Raw genomic sequence first — 22,132 nt, forward strand, 5'->3', positions numbered from 1 at the left:
TAAAGGGAGCAACTTAGGGTGATGCAGAGGAAGTGGGAGAAGAGGAAAGGGGGGCTTAGTCAGGAAAGGCCTCTTAGAGGATATTTGCCTACAATAAGACTTTGAAGGAGGGGAGAGTCATCATCTATAGGACTTGAGGAGGGAGGACATTCCAGGCCAAAGGCAAGACATGGGCAAGAGGACAGCGGTGAGATAGACAAGATGGAGGTAGAGTGAGAAGGTTAGCATTAGAGAAGCAAAGTGTGTGGGCTGGTGAGGTGGGGGGGGCAAGGTGATTGAGTGTTTTAAAGCTAATGGTGAAGAGTTTCTGTTTATTGCAGAGTAGGATTGGCAACCACTGGAGGTTCTTGAGTGGGGAAACATGGACTGAACAATTCTGTAGAAAAATGTCCCAGGCAGCAGAGTGAAGCATGGACTGGAGAGGGGAGAGACAGGAGGCTGTGAGGTCAGAAAGGAGGCTGATACAGTAATCAAGGTGGGAGAGGATAAGTGATTGTATTAACTTGGTAGTAGTTTGGATGGAGAGGAAAGGGCAGATTCTAGCAATGCTGTTAAGGTGGAACTGACAGGATTTAGTGATGGATTGAATATGTGGGCTGAATGAGAGATAGAACTCAAGGATAACTTCAAGATTACGGGCTTGTTAGGAAGGATGGGGTGCAGTCTACAGTGATGGGAAAGCCAAGGGAAGGAAAGATAAGGAGTTCTGCTATGGGCATGTTAAGCTTGAGGTAACGAGAGGACATCCAAGTTGAGGTGTCTTGGAGGCAGAAGAAAATGCAAGACGGCAGAGAGGGAGAGAAATCAGGGCTGGAGATTTGGGCGTCATCTGCATAGAGGTGGTAGTTGAAGCCATGAGAACTAATGAGCTCTCAAAGGGACTAGTTGTAGGTGTCTAGTCTAGGTGGAGAATAGAAGGGGACCCAAGGGTTCTGGGTCCCCACAGTTAGGGGGTTGGATGCAGAGAAATGCACATAAGTGCCGCGGGGCTGAAGGTGGGGTGAATAAAGGGTCCAAATCCAAATGGAAGAGCAATGCAGAAGGGTGCGGGAGAAGAGGAAATGAAGGGAAGACCTCTTAGAGGAGGTGTAACGTTAATACGGCTTGGAAGGTGAGGAGAGTGATCATTTGTCAGAAATGAAGGTGGCAGGAGTTCCAGGCCAGAGGGAGGACATCAACGGCGAGATAGACAGGTATGGGGGCAAGATTCAGTGCAGATCTCTAGTTTTAACACTATTTTTCAAAAATAATATTCAGGCTAGAAGTAGAACTGCTGACAGATTCCTTTCAAATATTTTTTCTTAACTCCAGGAGAGAATTTACTTTTAACTGTCATCAGTGCATATCAAAATTTACAATCAGCCAAACCACACTGCTTTACTGCAAAACAACCGTACCCAGCAGCACTGCTATAATTAAGAGTCTGTCAGTGTTTCCATTATAAGCTCCTATTTGCAGAGTTTGCAAGTTAGTCATAAACATTGCTACAAGGATGAAACTTCATATACAAGGCCTCAGTCCAAAAGCAATTTTTTTCATAAACACGATACTTTTAAATTACAGACGTGGTCAAAATCCTTGTCACATGAAAACACCCAATTTAGAAAGCTTGGAACAGAAGATCTGATTCTTCAATGACATACTACATTACTGATGTTTTCCAAGATTTCCCCCTGCATACTAACATTATCACAAAGGGTAACCTAAGTACAATTAAAGGTTTGTAATTTATTTCCCAACCTCTTGTCTCTCCCCAATTCAGTCTATACTTCACTCTGCTGCTCGGATTATCTTTCTACAGAAATGCTCTGGGCATGTCATCACACCCCCCCGTCAAAAATCTCCAGTGGTTGCCTATCAACTTCCATATCAAGCAAAAACTCCTCACTATTGGCTTCAAAGATGGCTCCATCCCCTTCCCCTTCCTACCTCACCTCGCTTCTCTCCTTCTACATCTCAACCCGCAGGAGATATTTTCCATATATTTTTAAATATTTGACATATGTATCCCTATGATCACTTGCTATTACAATTTTAAGTTCACAACAGTGAAAAGGATACGAAAAATATCAGCGTGAAGACAATTAGCGCTACATATAAGCTTATATTTTGGATTTGGGTATGCCACGGGTCAAATTAATTTCCCCTTACTTCCTGCTCTACACACAATCTCCAATTATCCCATTTCAGATGGATAATCTAAGCAGAGGTTACATTTATTTGGAGATGAAGACTCCCCAAATAAAAAAAAAAAATTTGACAAAAAAACCCTACCACTCCCAGACTAGCATTTGTAAGAGTATTACATATAGGTGCAAATGTCTAAACCACAGGTCAATCAGACATTTATTGTAAATATAGCTATGATGAAAATGTAGTTCCACCATGCAAAGTCAACAAAAAACTTATGGAAACAGAACTGAACCATGAACCTAGTAACTTGAGTTGAACTGTAAGAGTAATCCAGACATAAACACAATATGAATATGCTGGATCCAGAAATCTGGCACTGTTTTCTGTATGACTAGACAGTGAGGTTCATAGGTACCCACTCCATGGGGGTGATTGCCCCCATGACTAATTGAGCTAGACACCCTGATTTACCCATCCCTGGTCTCTGAAAACAACTGAGAGATTCCAGATGGAATCCTCAAATGGACTGCCTCAAAAATTGCAACTTTCTGGTCTATTAGCATCCAGAATTTGCTTCCTCCCAGTCCTCATCCCTGCTAAAATCCATGTCCCCTATTCATCTCCATGCCACTTCTCCTCTTTTCCTGCTCCCTTCCGCATCACCCTCACTCCCTTTGCTCTTCTCCCCTCTCCCTGCCCCACAGCACTTATTCATTCAATCATATTTATTGAGCACTTACTGTGTGCAGAGCACTATACTAAGCGCTTGGAAAGTACAATTCAGTAACAGAGACAGACAGTCCTGGCCACAGCGATCTCACAGTCTAGAAGCAGGGAGTCAGACATCAAAACAAGTAAACAGGCATCAATAGCATCAATATAAATAAATAGAATTATAGATATACATATACATCAAAACAAGTAAACAGGCATTAATACAAATATGATTTTATAAATAATTATAGATATGTACATATATATATACGTGCTCTGGGGCGGGGGGTAGAGCAAAGGGAGGGAGTTGGGATGATGGGGGAGCTGAGGAAAAGGGGGACTTAGTCTTGGAAGACCTCCTGGAGGAGGTGAGCCTTCAGTAGGTTTTTGAAGGGAGAAATGTGATTGATTGGCAAATTTGAAGAGGGAGGGCATTTCAGGCCAGAGGTAGGACGTGGGCCAGGGCTTGATGGCAGGACAGGCGATAACGACGAACAGTGAGAAGGTTAGCACCAGAGAAGTGGAGTTTGCGGGTTGAGATGTAGAAGGAGAGAAGCGAGGTGAGGTAGGAAGGGGAAGGGGATGGAGCCATCTTTGAAGCCAATAGTGAGGAGTTTTTGCTTGATATGGAAGTTGATAGGCAACCACTGGAGATTTTTGACGGGGGGGGTGTGATGACATGCCCAGAGCATTTCTGTAGAAAGATAATCCGAGCAGCAGAGTGAAGTATAGACTGAATTGGGGAGAGACAAGAGGTTGGGAAATCAGAAAGGAGGCTGATGCAGTAATCTAGTCGAGGTAGGATGAGTGACTGTACTAACGTGACAGCTGCTTGGATGGAGAGGAAAAGGCCAATCTTGGCGATGTTGTGAAGGTGAAACTGACAGGTTTTGGTGACAGATTGGGTATGTGGGGTGAATGAGAGAACACTTTGTATATATCTGTAATTTTATTTATTTAGATTGATGTCTTTTTACTTGTATTGATATCTGTCTCCCCCCACTCTAGACTGTGAGCTCATTGTGGGCAGAGATTGTCTCTATTTCTGTATCGTACTTTCCCAAGGGATTAGTACAGTTCTTTGCACACAGGAAGCACTCAAGAAATACAATTGAATGAATAAATGAATGAGAGCTGACACTTGGGATCTGGTTCATTTTGGCATCGGGGCAGTGTGCTAATGTTCAGAAAAATATTCATTTCCACTTTGCCCTCCCACCAAAAGAGAAATTTGATGGACCCAGGATATGGTATGGAAGCAGTGTAACATAGGAGATTCCCAGTCTCCTGGGCGTGAGAACCATTTGCATTCTAGTTCCAACTGGGCCACTAACTGGCTTGGGGCAAGTCACTTAATCTTTCTATGCCTCAGTTTACTCATCCATAAAATGGAGACAATACCCATCCTACAGAGAGAAGAAGGACCTGGCATAGAGAAGTGAAGTGACTTGTCCAAAGTCACACAACAGACAAGTAAAGGAGCTGGGATTAGAACTCAGGTCTTCTGACTCCCAGGTTTGTAGTACTCTTTCTGCTAGCCCCTGCTTCTACAACTGATTGTTAAATTTTTAAAACTGGGAGTTAAAATTGGTCTTCTCATTCAAGCCTATAAAAATATTTCAATATCTGTAACTTGTGGGCTAACAGCGGGCTTCGGGGTGTCACTACCCCCATCCTTTTTTGGGGCAGCTGCAGCAGACACAGCTGAGTGAATGTACAGACTGTAGGCAATCCTGCACTGATGGAAACTGACAACTGTGTGAAGTGCAAAAAAATCAGGTAATCTGTAGAGTGTCTGAGAACTGAAGATTTCTTTACTCTTTTCCTCCTTGAACACTGGTGGCACCAGAGCTTTGAGAGCCAACAAGCTGCAGGCAAAAGTCTTCCTCCCTGTCTAGACCGTAATGTCCTTGCGGGCAGGGAACTTGTCTACAAAACCCTGTTATATTGTAATTTAATTAGTTTAATTTTAATTTAATTGTATTATTTGTTAAGCACTAAATGCCAGGCACTGTACTAAGAGCTGGGGTGGATCAGCTAAATCGGGTTGGATACAGTCCCTTGTCCCATGTAGGGCTCACAGTCTCAATTTCCAATTTACAGATGACGTAACCAAAGCCCAAAGAAGTTAAGTGACTTGCACAAGGTCACTCAGCAGACAAGTGGCAGAGCTTGGACTAGAAACCAGATCCTTCTGACTCCCAGGGCTATGCTCTATCTACTAGGAAACACTGTTTCCCAAGTGTACTTTCCCCAAGTACTTAGTATAATGCTCTGCACACAGTAAGTGCTCAATAAATGCCATTGATTGATAGATTGCTTTGGTGGTTCCCATATGAGACTCCTTACTTTTGAACTCTTGCTCAGGATTTTTGAACACCATTTGATAAATCCTCCATTGATATTTGAGGAGAAAAATTAGCTTCATATTTAGACCACTACCTCTTTTCCTAGGACTTGCCATAATTACTTCCTAAGCTTATAGTTTTGAATTTGTTTAGATTACACGGTAATGATTTTATTTAGCATTCTACCAATGCACTATGAAGGTCATTCTTGGGGCCTACTTTTTGGAAAGCTAGCTAAATTTTTCTACTAAAATCAGACACTTGACTTTCATGACTTCCTAATATATAAACATCCTGCATTTTATCTTCAACTCAATGAAATTTAATTGTCAGTTCTGTTATAATGTAATAGTTATATTCTTGAAGAACTTCTAGTTGTGGGAAAATGGTGTTTTAGTAATTGTCGATTCACTGAAAATCATTGGATTTGGAGTGATGGTTCAAAGAAAGCTCCATGACTGACATCAGTACAGTTTCCGATATCATTATGGCCACTACCAGCCAAATGCTCGATAACCGTGTTACTCGTTGTTTTACCTTGTTAAGTACTGTAGAATTGTAAACATAAAGTAACACAGAGTACTGATTGGTTGAATTCAATCAGGCTGAGATAGAGCCTGGGAAGCAGAGAAATGCTTGTTTATTTGTTTTTTAAGGATATTTGTTACGCATTTACTATATGCCAGGCACTGTACTAAGCACTGGGGTAGATACAAGCTAATCAGGTTGGACACAATCCATTTTCCATGTGGGGTTCACAGCTTAACCCCCATTTTACAAATGAGTTAACTGACCCACAGAGAAGTTAAGTGACTTGCCCAAGATCACACAGCAGATACGTGGCGGAGCCAAGATTAGAACCAATGCCACGTCCATGCACTCGAGTGTTTCTTCCTACAGCAAATTTTGTTATTCCCATAAAGACTCGCACTCTGGGAGATCTAACTATTCACTCCCTTGAACCATAAGCTCCAGGAAGAGAGTGATAATGTGTCTTATTTCTGCTGCAGTCTCCCAAATGCTTAGAATTGTGTTCTTCCCTCAAGTGCTCAATAAAGATCAATGATGAGGAAGATGAATGATGTTCCCTAATTCTCCATTGTCATCTATCCAGATCATGCTATGAAAACCTCGTTATAGCAAAACTGGCTGTCGTTCAAATGCCTGAATTGATTCAGCAATTTATAGAGTTAGTCATGCACTAGTACCATATTCCATTCTGTAACCATATAAGCACGATCAGCTCTTTTAAAATCAGAAATCATTTGTATTGTAAACAGAAGTTCAATAGTATAGTTTTTACCTCCTTCTAGAAAATGAAGAAATTGATGTATTTGCTAAGTCAGGTTCCCATTCATCACCGGGATCATAAAATACATCATCATCTCTGGAGTTATTGTTGCTCTAAATGGAAAAGAAGAAATGGTTTACAGAAAGGTTCGACCTTTCCCTCAACCAAATTCCCAGTCTTACAAAACCTGTACTTTATAACCTTGGCCTTGAGTTTTAAGTTTTAAAATAAAATTTTAACATGGATGATGAGGTACCATCAACCGAGTGGTTAAAAATAGAAATGGAGACAGTGTACTTTGACAGTTCAGAAAAAAACATCCACTGATGCACATCACACATACACTTACATCCCTCCCCCCTTATTCTCTGGAGCATAGATAGCATAGTAACTCTTCTCAATGAGTAGATAGACTTCCTAAATGTTTAATCCCTCTTCCTCCCCAATACTTTGGCCAGTAAAGTCCTGTTTCCTACTATATTGCATGAATCCAATCTCCAGACACTAGGGGCTACTGACAACTGACCCCCAGTTTAGGGGCCCCCCAACCTCCCCAGCATTTGTGAACAGAGAGAAAACCGGCCCACCTTCCACAGCTTGTTGACAGGTGACCTGTCAAAACCAAGACTGCACCTACCCCTCATTCATTCATTCAATGATATTTACTTAGCACTTACTGCATGCAAAGCACTGTACTAAGTGCTTGGGAAAGTACTATATAACAACAAATGGACATACTCCCTGTTCACAACGAGCTCACAGTCTAGAGAGAGAGATAGACATTAATATAAATAAATAAATTACAGATATATACATATGTGCTGTGGGAATGGGAAGGAAGATGAATGAAGGAGCAAATAAGAGTGGCACAGAAGAGTGGGAAAAAAGGAGAGGAGGGCTTAGTCAGGGAAAGCCCCTCCGACATAGCTCAAGACATGTTTGTCTACAAAAGGAGCCATTAAATCTAATACGGTGAGCCAGCTGCAGCCTGTGTCTGGGGGTTGGGTTCTATCTACTGAACAGGAGAACTAAACATTCATGCCACTGACATATAATCTGTATCTTCTCTCATAATAATACCATATTTACCCCTTACCAGGGAGAAGATAAATTATACCGACTATACAAATGTAACATTCTTTCCTCTCCTTCTTTTCCATGGGATCTAAAAATAGACATTTTTTTCCCCAAAAAAATTCCAAACCTCATAGAGTTCTTTCATTGACAGAAGCTTGGACTCAAACTTTTCCAAGCTCCAAAAGGTGGAGATTCCCAGCTGGAGATTACGAACTTGGATCTGAACAGAAGGCTCAGTACTGTTTCCTCTGTCTGGTATATCGTGTCTAATTAGAAAAAAAAATAGGCAATTATAAACTCCAATCTAAGAAGCTTTGCTTTAGTTAGGATAACTCCAAAAAGACACAGTCCAATGACTTTCCGCAGTACTTATGCTTCAACTGCAAAGATGAAAGTCGATTTAATTAGAAAGACGATACAACATTTCATTTGGCTGAAATGGCCAATGTGGGATCCACAGACCCGGCCACACTGCGCACACTAATATTAAACCACTTTCCTCCAATAAGCATCCCTGCAAAGATGGAGCATTCTCTTTCATGAAGATCTCAAATTCAACAATTTTAAACTTATGCGTAGACATTCAATTTTCGAAGAAACTTTACGAAGCCCCCTATGTGTGGGCTTCTAAATGTTTAGTAGATATTAACCACTAATGGTGGTGAACAAACTCATTTCGACCTCCGCTTTAAGCAGAGACTATTGCAGTGGCAGGAAATGGAGCCAGGGCTTGTATTCCTGTTTGAGTCGCTAATGACTCCATAGTAAATTTCATGGTTCTCAGTTGTTTCCTGGGGAGGAATCCCGAGGCTTAAAAAAAAACTCCAACAAAGTGGGATGATGCTGCTCCTCTGCTGCTGTGGCTACAAATAGGTGAGGTAGCTGAGTTGGATCTTCCTGACTCTCCCCGCCTGATACTGGTAGCTGTATTTTAAACCATATGACTCCTCTCAATCCAAACAGTCTGCCTAATTATTCAGGAGTGAAATTTCAAGTAAAATATTGCTTGAAATGTCTTGAATATACTTCATAATGCTTGTGCTGTGCAATTTTTGTATACTTTTATGGTATTTGTTAAGAGCTTACTATGTGCCAGGCACCACAGTAGGCACTGAGGTGGATACAAGATAATTGGTTTGACGCAGTCTCTGTCCCACATGGGGCTCACAATCTTAATCCAAATTTTACAAATGAGGTAACTGAGGCCCAGAGAAGTGAAGTGACTTGCCCAAGGTCACACAACAGATGAGCAGCAGAGCTGGGATTAGAACCTAGGTCCTTCTGACTCCCAGGCCCGTGCTCTAACCGCTAAACAACGCTACTTCTCAATAAATCTATTTACCTGATCAATCTACTTACTCTAGGTTCTTAAATGTTTGCCTAACACAAATACAATGAGGATTCAATCCCTGTGCCTCCCTCCTAGTTAGACTGAGCTCTGTGTGGGGTACAATTATCCCAAATCTACCCCAGCACTTATTACAGTGCTTGGCTCCAGGAAGTGCTTAACAGATATTAAATTATGATTATACAAACCCTAATGTTCCAGAAATGTTATCAAACTGTCTCCAGATCTCTCCTGCCTGCCTCGCCCTCAGTGCCAAAAGATTTCATCTTTGGTTTTCTCCACTGCGTTTCCCCTTCCTGCTCATTCTACACACTGCCTATGATCAAAGTTCTGGGGTGGTTTACCAAGTTCAGTAAAAAGCAGACTATCTGAGCCACAATTAGTACAGTGACCAGTTATTCTACCTAACATTGGTTCAGATCCTTGAAAAACCAATTTGGATAGACAACTAAAAAAAGGCCCAGCCCAGCTGGGCTTAGTGGGTTTAGCACCTGCCCAGCTTAGTGAAATTCAATTATTTGTAGGAGAATGAACTAGGAGAATTTGAATGAGTCTCAGTTATAATTATTTGAACAATCTGCTTGCTAATGTACTTCCAACTCTAAATTTAACTTCTGAACAAAAAAGCAGAAAAAAAAGGAGGGAGGATATGGGAAACTAATCTGCAAAAGAAAACCTAATTTAAGCAGTGAAAGCACTTTACAGAAAGCATTAACAACAACAAAAATCACCCACCTGCAAAATACAGTACATTTTCTTAATTTCTTACTAATGGTGTTGGCTTCCTGGATCATCATTGAAAGTTTCATGGAATTCCAATTAGGCGGAACTAATTCAAAACACAGAACAGATTACTGAAGAAATCACTGCAACATGCTCCTGCTATTAGGCTTCATTAGCAACAGCATTTCCTTGCTTTCTTGAAAATGTTCAGTGTTATTTTGGAGAGGGATATAGATGTTGGCAGAAAGACTACCAAAATAATCTTTTCTTTACTATCAATGAAGAAAGGAAGTGTTCTTTATGAATATCTAGACATAAGAATTGATGTTGCCAGTTGTCTCCCAACTTAATGAATATTTTTTCCTCTGTAGTTTGTTGTTGAAAGTTTTCATGGAAATATGGGAGAACTAAGTATGGAAATGTCAAAGATTATTAATTGCTTTTCTGGGTTTGGCTACTTCACAGAACATAAACCAGGTGCTTTGCTCACAGTAAGTGCTCAATAAATATAATTGAAAAAGTGTTCCTTTTTCTCCTTAATAAGAACTGCACCCAATTGAGCTAATTAACTTTCTTCATTACCAACTCATATCAAATTGAGGGGAACAAGTGAATGCTTTCAACACTCATCAAAACTATAAAATTATCTTCCACTTCAGGGGAATTAAAACATTTCTTTAGAGAATAGACTAATAGTGTTAAGGCTCATTAGTCTGGCAAGATACAGGCTGACGGGGCATATGATTAATCCCATTTAGATTGTGAGCTCGTTGTTGGGCAGGGATTGTCTCTATCTGTTGCCAAACTGTACATTCCAAGCACTTAGTCCAGTGCTCTGCACATAATAAGTGCTCAATAAATACAATTGAATGAATAAAGGCTACAAATTTGCGAAGAATATGGACATAGAAAATGCTGAAATTTTGTTCACCAAATCTTACACCACCAGGAAAGAATGGCAAGTTCAAGCAAACAAATGGAAATACTTCTTCACGTAGCAGGTCGCAAGAACATGGAATTCGTTAGCCAATGAAACTGTGCAGGCAAAGAGTTTAGGCTCAAGAGGGGTTGGCATAAATTTACAGAAGTGGCCATAACGGGTTATCGGGGGAAGTTAGTTGATGTAGAGGGGAAAAGTTAAATTGTTCATTCCTAACCTCTAGGACTGATTTACCATTTACAGTTTCTCCAAACAGCCTTTGCTAATATCATAGGGATACTAGGCTCGAAGGACATTTAAGTGAAGGACCATTGGTCTGACCTAACAACAACAACAGAGACCTTACGATCATTTATGTAGGCTCAGAACTCTGGAAAAACTCTACGGACAGTTCGTCTATACTGGGGGTAACAGGCATCAAATATTGTGAAGTTTTTGTGAATGTGCAAAAGTATTTTAAACATGTACAGAGGAGCAAAATTAACTGCATTTTTAATCTTAACCTCTCCTCAATCAAGTACTCAATCACATCACTTTAGAGGAAAATACATTACCGTGCTCTGCACAAAGTAAGCGCCTAATAAATACAACTGAATGAATGAAAATACATACAAAATCATCATACACTCACTCAAGGCTTTATCTCGGTTGTTCCTACTTTGCTGAAGAGCCTGTACTTCTTTGGCAATTTTCTGTTTCTCATCTTCCAAGGCTTCAAGAATCTTAGCATGGCGAATAGTATGATCTTCTAAAGCCTAAATAAAATCCATTCATAAAGATATGTAGAAAGAAGTTAGGCAAGTGCTTATGACAGGATACATAATGATATGGTCACAGTTTCCTCCTCTGTATCTCACTAAATCAGCACAAAATTTTCGTTCATTAAATTCCACTAAATTGTTTATTTTGCCGCCCATTCATTAATTCACTAGGTATTTTTAAAATTCAGATTAATTCCAACCCTTTGATTATTCTGACATTATCACTTGAGAGGATTAGCAGCAATGGGAAAGATGCAACATTAATAGTTTTCCCTATTAGTGATAATGATAATTTCACTATTTGTAATGTGTCAAACACTGTACTGAGAGTTGGGTAGATACAAGATAATCAGGTCCAAAATGGGGCTCCAGTCTAAGCAGGAGGGAGAACGGGTATTGACTCCCCATTTTGCAGATAAGGGAACTGAGGCACAGAGAAATTAAATGACTTGCCCAAGGTCACAAAGCAGATACGTTGTGGACCTGTGATTAAAGCCCAGGTCCCCTGACTCCCAGGCCCATGCTCTTTCCACTAGGCCCCACTGCTTTCCAAATGTGTCTTAAAAATGTGCCCCATTGTAACCTCATAAAAACAAGTATTTGTCAAACTGTGCCTCCATCTCACCTCTCTTGCCAGAGACCCCTTACTACCTTCCCTAGAACTCCCTCTCTTTTCATAGCCAACAGACCAGAACTCTACCCTTGTTTGCAATTGTATGCAGGGGCAAAAAATGCCCCAACTCCAAAAGTGAGCCAGTATCCTTCCAGGCTGTATGCCTACATATGCCCATGTCTTCGCCAGTCTGCAAAATCCCTCACACTAAACAGAGGTTAGAAATTTGAGAAACAAATGTGAAATTACTTGTTTAGTAGCCAGAGCTTCCATTTCTAATCGCTTCTTATTAACGTGAACTTCCTGTTCAAGATGTTGCTTAACTTTTTCCAATTCCTGAATTTTGTGAGTAGCCGTTCGGTTATTCATTTCTTGCATTTTCTTCCGCTGTGATTCTTCTTTCTTTACCAAAAAAAAAAAGGGGGTCAAAAAGTGGTTTGCCTCTTCCTCCACAAGAGATTTTTCCCCTAGATTTATTATCAATCGTATTTATTGAGCGCTTATTGTGGGCAAAGCACTGTACTAAGTGCTTGGGAGAGTACAACACCAAATACAGTCCCTACCTATAATGAGTACACAGTCTAGAGGGCTCGCATTTAGCTACACTAAAGACAGAGTTACCATACAGATGCTCTTTACATCAGAGGTGGAATTCCTAATACAAAAAAAGAGTAGACTCTCCATTTTCAGTGCAGCCCATTGTATATAACATGCCCCAAGAAGTAACTACCAGCTCTGCTTCCAGTGCTTTTATCCTGCTCTCATAGGCGGTTCTTTGAGAAGAAAGTTCTTGCTGAGCCAATTCCTTTGCAATTTGAATTCCTTGCATCATTTCTTCCTTAGCTTTTAACCGGGCCTCTTTAATTTCAGCTTCAAGTCTAAAAAAAAAAAAAGCAAAATTTATGCAATTTGTTTCAAGAGCCTATAATAGTTTCTTCCTCTAGACTATAACCTCCTTGTGAGCAGGGAACATGACTACCAACTGTTGTACTGTACTTTTCCAAGTAAATACCATTGATTGATTGAATGTGTCTCAAGTACTGTTCTGAGCACCAGAGTTGATACAAAGTAATCGTGGTAGACAACAATGTTTAAAAGTCCATCCCTCAATATACCTCAGTCCTAGTCCAGAAATTCATCTGTGGCAATGTTTAAATTAGTTATTCAGTTTTCACATATTAGAGTTACTTAATGTTATAGAATAATTGTGATATTAAGTACTTAATATATCCGAGCACTGTGCTAAACTGTATATATTATTTAATACTCTATTTCGTTAATGATGTGTATATATCTATGATTCTATTTATCTTGATGATATCTACGCCAGACTACTTGTTTTATTTTGTTCTGTTTTGCTTTGCTGTCTGTCTCTCCCGTTTAGACTGTGAGCCCATTATTGGGCAGAGATTGTCTCTATCTGTTGACAAATTGTACATTCCAAGCAGTTAGTAGAGTGCTCTGCACATAGTAAGCGCTCAATAAATACTATTGAATGAATGAATGATAGATAGAGGATAATCAGATCAAATCAATGCCAAAACCCAATCCAGCCACTTGGCTCCTATAACACCACCACTTACTGTACCCTGATCTCATTTGACTCCATCATTGATCCCTTGTCTCTGTCCTCCCTCTAGCCTGAAAATCACCTCACCTTTCATATTCAATCATCTCTCTCCCCACCTCCAAAGCCCTGTTAAAAAAAAATCACACTTTCTCTAGAAGCTTTCCCTATTTTCACGTTGATTTGTATCCCTTAAATTCTTGGTATTCATCTCACAGCACATTTGTGCATATCCATTTCCCTTATGTGTAATTTATTTGAAATCTTTCTCCTCCTCTGCCACCTTTATTGCATTGTATTCTCCCCCAAGCATCTAGAACAGTGCTCAGTTATGGTGCTCACAACATGGCTAAAATCACCCTTTCCTCTCCATCCCAACTGTCATTATCCTGATCTAAGCACTTATCCTATCCTGCCTTGACTACTACATCAGCTCCCTGCCTCCTGTCTCACCCCACTCCAGTCCACATTTCACTCTGCTGCCTGGATCATTCTCCAAAAAAAGTTCAGTCCAAGTTTCCCCACTTAATCAAGCAATAAAGTATTTATTGAGGACTTATTGAGTACAGAGCACAGAACTAACAGCTCAAAAATCTCCAGCCATTGCCCATCCACCTTCACATTAAACAGAAACTCCTTACCACCTGCTTTAAAGCATTGTATCATTTTGCAAACTCTTTCTTTTCTCTCTGATTTCCTACTACAACTCAGCATGCTCACTTTAACATCAACCTACTCACTGTACCTCGATCTCATCTATCTCACCACCAATACTTCACCCAAATCCTTCCTCTGGAACTCCCTCCCTCTTCATAGTCAAGAGACCACCACTCTCCCCCTTCCTTCAAAGTCTTATTGAAATCACATCTCCTCCAAAAGGCCTTCCCTAAGCCTTCATTTCCCCTACTCCCTCTCCCTTCTGCATTGTCTTTGCACTTGCATTTGTTCTCTTTAGTCACCCCTACAGCACTTATGTACATATCCATAATTTATTTTAATGTCTGTCTCCCATTCTAGTCTGTAAGCATCTTGTGGGCAAGGAACGTATCTACCAACTCCATTATACTGCACTCTCCCAAGAGCCTAATGAACTGCTCTGCACACAGTAAGTGCTCAATAAATGCGATTGATTGACGCAGAGTCAAGGTGGGATATAAGTGCTTGGATCAGAGTGATAGCAGTTAGGATGGAGAGGAAGGCTTAAATTCTAGAGATGTTGGGAAAGTAGAACCTACAGAATTTATTGACCTATTGTATATGAGGATTGACTAAAAGAGATGAGTTAAGGATAATGCCAAGGTTATGGGCTCACGAGACAGGGAGAATGGTGTGATGAGAAAATTAAGGGGAGGACAGGGCTTGCGGGGGAATATGAGGAGTTGTGTTTTGGACATGTTAAGTTTGAGATGTCCAAGGGACATTCAAATGGAGATGTCCTGAAGGCAGGAGGAATAAAGGCAGGAGGAAATGCAAGACTTTAGAGAAAGCTGAGCAGGAGAGGTAGATTTGGAACTCCTCTGTGTAGCAATAGGGGTTGAGACTGTAGAAATGAATGAGTTCTCCAAGGGAGTGTGTTTGGATGGAGAATAAAATGGGACCTAGAACTGGGCCTTGTGGTATTCCCAAAGTGAGGGGGTGAGAGGAGGAGCCTATGAAAAAGAATGAGAGTGGCTGGAGAGATAGGAGGAGAACCAGGAGGGGACAGTGTCAGTGAAGCCAAGTTTAGATAACTGTTTCCAGGAGAAAGGGGTGGCCCACAGTGTTGAAGGCAGTTAAGGTCAAGGAGCATTAGGATAGAGTAGAGGCCAATGGTTTTGGCCAGAAGGAGATCATTAATGACCTGAGAGAGATGGGGCAGTTTCTTTAGAGTGGAGGGGAAGGAGGTTAGATTCCAGGGCATCAAGGAGAGAATTTGAGGCAGCAGGTGTAAACAACTTGGGGCTAGTACCTCTCTTCTGAAGAACTCAGGACACTTAATATTTATTTACCTTTATTATCAAAATATTCCTCATGACTTAATAGTAGCATCAGCACTTACTCTGATCTTTGCGCCATAAGAAGCTCATTTTTTGCAAATTCAAAGTCCTTTGCACCATCACTTGGCAGAACTGTCCCATATGCTGATCTTTTTCCTTTCTGAACTTCTACTGGATGGTTAAATCTGAAATAATGATCTCCACCTAGAATCACCCTGTCACTCTGAAAAACAAAACCACAAATATAGTTCTTTTTTAAATGGTATTTACCAAGTGCTGATTATGTGTCAAGCACTGTTCTAATTGCTGGAGTAGATAAAATCAGTCAGGTCGGATACAGCTCCTGTCCCATACAGGGCTCACAGTCTAAATAGGAGAGAGAGAACAAGTATTTACCTTTATAATCGACTGAAGAAGTAAAAGAAAACCAAAACAACCTAACAATTCTAAGCAGCTTTAAAAGAATTAAAAAGTTTAATAGCATCTTTTGGCTTAAAACAATACCCAAATATTTTTGTATCACTAAACTTACATGATGAAGAACTGTTAGCTCTGAAATATGCTTTCCATTTACATAGGTCTTTGCTTCTCCTAGGGGGGTAATACTCACTGTGCCATCAAAATTCTTGATAACACTATTGAGAAAAGAAAAAAGAAATAATAGCATTGTTTAATATCTTTAATTCCATATAAGATCATAAACTTTGCAGTTAAGTAACATCACAGTCAATATTTCTGATTAGTTTTTTTTATCCTATTCAAGCTTTCCTTTGGGCTCCCAATTAGGCGTTTATATGAAGGACACATATCTGCTAGCAAAATTTTTCTAATAAAAAACTTAGGATCCAGATATAAGACCCTTCATTTTTACTGTTTCCCTGAGAAATTACAATAAAGATCACCATTCTTTCTTCCCTAATTCATCCGTGAAGAAGCAGCATATCCCAGTGGAAAAACCACAGGCCTGAGAGACAGAGAACCTGAGTTCTAATCTTGGGCTCTGTCAAAGGTTTGCTGTGTGACCATGGCTAAGTCACAATTTCTCTGTGCCTTAGCTCTCCTGATTTCCTTCCTTCTTAGATTGTGAGCCTCATGCGGGACAGGGACTGTGTCCAACCTAATTAATCTGTATCTACTCCAGTGCTTAGAAAACATAGTAAAGCACTTAAATACCATTAAAAAAAATTTTTGTAACCTAAAGTCTGAACTAAATGAGAATTCCCTAACACAAAACATCAATTATTTGCAGGCGTTGGCCAAGAGAAAACTGATTCTAGTAACCAATGGAGAACAATTATAACTTTTGGGAAAAAAAAGTTTGGAATTCTATTGAAATCTTGGGTTTTGAATAACAACAACCTTAAAAGCAATCTATACTATCGTTCTAACTCAAGGATAAGTATCAAAACAACCACAAAAAATTAAAAACCATGAACTTAAACAGCAGATCCTAAATGAAGGGAAGGTAAATGACACTAAGAGCTTAAGGGAAAAAAAAGACTTTAGAGATCTTACATACCAATGATCATCAGCAATCAGCACCCCAGAGAGTTGAATATCATGATTTGAGTTTGGTTTATACTTTCCAACTGTAGTTTGTCCTTCTTTTATCATATACAGCAACATCTCAGACAGCTGAGGATCTTCATTGAGATTGACAAGGTTAGGCAGTCGGTTGTCCATTTTGAATGTAATTCCTGCTTTCTAGGTGAAGGATAGATAAAGAGGTGAAGGATAGAGAAAGACATGACTTTAAGATCACCATGCTGTTTCAAAAATGTAAAAATGCAAAATTTGCCTTGCATATATTTAAAGCTAATTTGGGGCTGGAGGTAATAATGTTGGTATTTGTTAAGCGCTTACTATGTGCCGAGCACTGTTCTAAGCGCTGGGGTAGACACAGGGGAATCAGGTTGTCCCACGTGGGGCTCACAGTCTTAATCCCCATTTTACAGATGAAGGAACTGAGGCACAGAGAAGTTAAGTGACTTGCCCACAGTCACACAGCCGACAAGTGGCAGAGCTGGGATTCTAACTCATGAGCCCTGACTCCAAAGCCCGTGCTCTTTCCACTGAGCCATGCTGCTTCTCTATTCGCAGTGGGTAGGTATTCGCAGTGGGGGAAACTAGGATAGCTCCAGATATTACATTAACTTGCAATTTTTGGTTTCACCTTTTTTCAGAAGAAAAACAAACTGGTACCTGCAGCTCCTTTGTTTCTTGAACTTTTCTTAATTCTGCTTGCTCAAACTTTTGCTTCCAGGCCCTACCCAAAAGGAATGAAAAAGTTCACTTTGAAGCATTATTAGATCCAAGGAAGAACTTCTTGAGAGACAGAGAGTTATATGATCCTGGGGTGTCTCGCCTATCCCGCCGTCGACCCCTGGGCCACGTCCTCCCGCGGTCCTGGAACGCCCTCCCTCCTCACCTCCGCCAAACTGATTCTCTTCCCCTCTTCAAAACCCTACTTAAAACTCACCTCCTCCAAGAGGCCTTCCCAGACTGAGCTCCTCTTCTCCCTCTACTCCCTCTGCCATCCCCCCTTTACCTCTCCGCAGCTAAACCTCTTTTTCCCCTTTTCCCTCTGCTCCTCCACCTCTCCCTTCCCCTCCCCACAGCACTGTACTCGTCCACTCAACTGTATATATTTCCATTACCCTATTTATTTTGTTAATGAATTGTACATCACCTTGATTCTATTTAGTTGCCATTGTTTTTACGAGATGTTCTTCCCCTCGACTCTATTTATTGCCATTGTTCTTGTCTGTCCATCTCCCCCGATTAGACTGTAAGCCCGTCAAACGGCAGGGACTGTCTCTATCTGTTGCCGACTTGTTCATCCCAAGCGCTTAGTACAGCGCTCTGCACATAGTAAGTGCTCAATAAATAAATACTATTGAATGAATGCAAATAAGATCCTCAGTCACTGGAGGTGGGATGAGGGAAAGAACACTCTGGAATGATGGTTTTAAACCAAAGAAAAAGCTGCTGTGAGTTCAATGCTCAGTTACCATTGGTTTTGGTGCTTGGCATTTTAAACTAGTGGAAGCCATTATATTCAAAGTAGTAGCATGGTCTTCCAGATGACAATACTGACCTGAACGCTTGTACTCTCCCCTTCATGAGGGGTCTCTAATTCAATTCAGTAAGGACTGAGGAAGATGACAAGGCAATTTAGCCTGTAAGTTTAGTATCAAGGTGAATTCAAAAATGCCCTGAATCCTGGTGACAGTCTGAAAAAAGGAATCTGAAAGTGACTGCCTCAATAAAAACATAAAGACAATTAGGCCTCTTAAAGCCTGCTTGTATGATTCTATGACAGAGCACCCAGTATAGTCAAAAATTAAAATAACTGCCTCACCTTTGCATTTCTGCTATATCTCTCTCCTGCTGGTGTAGTTTCATCCTTAAGGAAGTTATTTCTTGTCGACAGCGACTATATCTTTCAGGGTCAATGTTTTGAGTACTCCTTTGAGCGGCTTTCAGTTTCTCAATTTCGGCTTTCAGTTCTAAATTTTTAAAAAATTACATCAGGATTAATATAATGGACATTTCCTAATGTTAAATGTAAGCATTCTTTTATATTTCAAAATGTCCAGCATTCTAAAGGAAAAAATTACTTGAGGGTTTTGCCTTAACTTTTTTAATGTAAGGAATGGATTTTCATTTTTACTGATGTAATTCAATGCCTATCCAATCATTCAGTCATATTTATTGGGTGCTTAATGTGTGGAGAGCTCTGAGTTAAGTGATTGGGGGAGTGCAACAGAGTTGAAAGACATATTCCTTGCCCACAGTGACTTATAGTCTAGAGAGGGTGACAGACAGTAAAATAAATTACCAAATGTTAATATATACCAAGTATTGTGGGGTGAATATCAAGTGCTTAAAGGGTACAGATCCAAGTATATAGGTGAAGACAAAGAGAGAGGAAGTAAGGGAAATGAGGGCTTAGTTGGGAAAGGACTCTTGGAGGAGATATGCTTTTAGTAGGGCTTGAAAGATGGAGAGAGTGGTCATCTGTCAGACATGAAGAGGGAGGGAGTACCAGGTCAGAGGGAGGATGTGGGCAAGTGATCAGTGATGAGATAGTTGGGATCGAGATACAGTGAGTAGGTTGGTGTTAAAGGAGCAAACTGTGGGAGCTGGGTTTTAGTAGGAAATCAACAAAGTAAGGTAGGAGAAAGAGAGCCGATTTGAGTGCCTTGAAGTCAATGGTTAAGGATTTCTGTTTGATGCAGAGGTGAATGCGCAACCACTGGAGGTTCTTGAGGAGAAGTTGACATTGATTTTTTTTCGAAAAATGATCCAGGCAGCAGAGTGAAGAAAGTTCTGAAGTGGGCAGAGACAGGAGGCGGGGGGTCAGTGAGGAGGCTGATGCAGTAATCAAGGAGGGATACACGTGCTTAGTACAGCACGGTAAAAGTTTGGATGTGGGCAGGGAAGGTGTCTGTTACATTGCTGTACTGTACTCTTCCAAGCACAAAGTACCGTGCTCTGCACACAGTAAGGGCTCAATAAATACGATTAATTGAGAGAAAATAGCAGATTTCAGAGATGTTGTAAAAATAGAATCAACAGGATTTACTGATACACTGAATATGTGAAATTTTTTTTCATTAAGGTTAAACTAAAATTAACCATTCAAAATTTTAGTTTAAGGAATTATAAGACTTTCTAAAAATGTTCATTGCTAGAGTTGACTTAAATCAATCTTTGAATGGATCAATCAGGGGTATTTATTAAGCACTATGTGCAGAGCATTGTACTAAGCACTTGGGAGAGTAAAATACTGCAAAGTTGTATCAATTCTTATCCTATCACAGTTGGTAAACTGATTTACGATATTTGCATGATGAATGTCAAGCTCTACACTCTGCCATAAAATCAACCTGGGTTTTGCTATGTGATTTCTTTATGGTTTGGTATTTTTAAATGCAATGAACATTTTTCTAGGAGATTTATTGTTGGGGAAGAGTAATGATAATGATGATGATGGCATTTGTTAAGCGCTTACTATCTGCAAAGCACTGTTCTAAGCGCTGGGGGGGATTCAAGGTGATCAGGTTGTCCCACGTGGGGCTCACAGTCTCAATCCCCATTTTACAAATGAGGTAACTGAGGCACAGAGAAGTGAAGTGACTTGGCCAAAGTCACAAAGCTGACAAGCGGCGGAGCCAGGATTAGAACCCATGACCTCTGACTCCCAAGACCGTGCTCTTTCCACTAAGCCACGCTGCTTCTCGTGGCTTGAATAGCCTGAGGGTTATGATCTCCACCACTCTAGGGAGCAAACATGACCTACTGAAAAGAAAATGGAACTGGTCAATCAATCAATCATATTTATTGAGCGCTTACTATGGGCAGAGCACTGTAGTATGCTCTTGGGAGAGTTGGCAGACTCATTCAACAGGAGATGCAGGTTCAAGTCCTGTTCCCACATTTCTTACTCTGAAGCAATCAATGGTATTTATTGAGTGCTTACAGTGTGCAGAGCACTGTGCTAAGCCCTTGGAAGAGTACGACAAAGTCGGTAGACATGCTCCGACAAGGCACTAACACAAGAAGCAGTGTGGCTTAGTGGAAAGAGCATGGGCTTGGGTGTCAGAGGTCGTGGGTTCTAATCCCAGCTCTGCCGCTTATCAGCTTTGTGACTTTGGGCAAGTCACTTCACTGGGCCTCAGTTACCTCATCTGTAAAATAGGGGTGAAGACTGTGAGCCCCACATGGGACAATTTCATTACCTTGTATCTACCCCAATGCTTAGAACAGTGCTTAGCACATAGTAAGCACTTAACAAATACCATCATTATTATTAACACACTAGAGGGAGAAGGAATAGAAGTGAGGTTCCTTCAGATAATTTTTTTTAGCAAACACACTTTTTACTAATTGGTTAAATGGAAGGGAGCGCCTGGAGAGATTACTATTAGTTGAATCATTTTGCTGAATTGCTTCTGCTGGTTTTATAGTTGTAGTAGCATTTATCGAGCACCCACTTGGGTGTTGTACTAAGCCTTTGGGGAGTACTGAATAAAGAGATGACACAATATCTGGCAGTATAAAGTAAAAAACAAACTTCCCCACTATCAAAATATGTCACTATTCATCCATGCAACAATTCTTTTAAACAATGGTTATAGGTAATGAACTCCATACAGGTTATATCCAGGGTGGCCACTTAGCCATTTTCATACTTTATTGATGGCTCTGTTACTAACTCTTGCCCATTTTATAGCCTTCTCAGTTTGAACAAGTTACCTAACTTGTGAGTCAATTTCTCAATTGTAAAATGGGGATTAAAATACTTGTTTACCCTCTCTCAGACTGTGAGTCTTTTGTGGGACATGGATTATGTCCAAATTGATTAGCATGTACTCTGAGCCTGGCACATAGTAAGTGCTTAACGAATACCATAAAAAAAACTAATCTCATTTCAGAATTTGTTAAATTTAGCCTGTCATTTATTTCCTTGCATGTGCCCCCTCTCCCATTTTATACTGTGAGTCCCTTAAGGTCCAGGACCCATATCAGAATTAATACCTGGGCATTTTTCTTCAACTCTTAGAGGAATGCTGTGTGCATTGAAAGGATTTGATAAATGTTAATATCGACGGATTTTCCCCACTCTGTAAAGTGTC

General features: G+C 40.4%; 1 protein-coding gene across 3 annotated transcripts in view; it reads right to left on the reverse strand.

Moving 5' to 3' along the window:
- KIF14 (kinesin family member 14) overlaps positions 1–22,132 on the reverse strand; it is an 82,403-nt gene that overhangs the window by 25,238 nt on the left and 35,033 nt on the right. For all 3 annotated transcript variants that reach the window (XM_029064088.2, XM_029064087.2, XM_029064086.2), the window contains exons 12-22: positions 18,853–19,000; positions 17,694–17,757; positions 17,011–17,195; positions 16,024–16,126; positions 15,554–15,714; positions 12,679–12,826; positions 12,198–12,350; positions 11,206–11,329; positions 9,647–9,740; positions 7,691–7,829; positions 6,499–6,599 (exon numbers count right to left, since the gene is read on the reverse strand). In XM_029064088.2, the coding sequence (XP_028919921.1) occupies positions 6,499–6,599; positions 7,691–7,829; positions 9,647–9,740; positions 11,206–11,329; positions 12,198–12,350; positions 12,679–12,826; positions 15,554–15,714; positions 16,024–16,126; positions 17,011–17,195; positions 17,694–17,757; positions 18,853–19,000 (1,420 nt within the window). The remainder of the gene's footprint in view (positions 1–6,498; positions 6,600–7,690; positions 7,830–9,646; positions 9,741–11,205; positions 11,330–12,197; positions 12,351–12,678; positions 12,827–15,553; positions 15,715–16,023; positions 16,127–17,010; positions 17,196–17,693; positions 17,758–18,852; positions 19,001–22,132) is intronic.

The sequence above is a fragment of the Ornithorhynchus anatinus genome, chromosome 4 (genome assembly GCF_004115215.2).
Source record: "Ornithorhynchus anatinus isolate Pmale09 chromosome 4, mOrnAna1.pri.v4, whole genome shotgun sequence".
Classification (NCBI taxonomy): Eukaryota; Metazoa; Chordata; class Mammalia; order Monotremata; family Ornithorhynchidae; genus Ornithorhynchus; species Ornithorhynchus anatinus.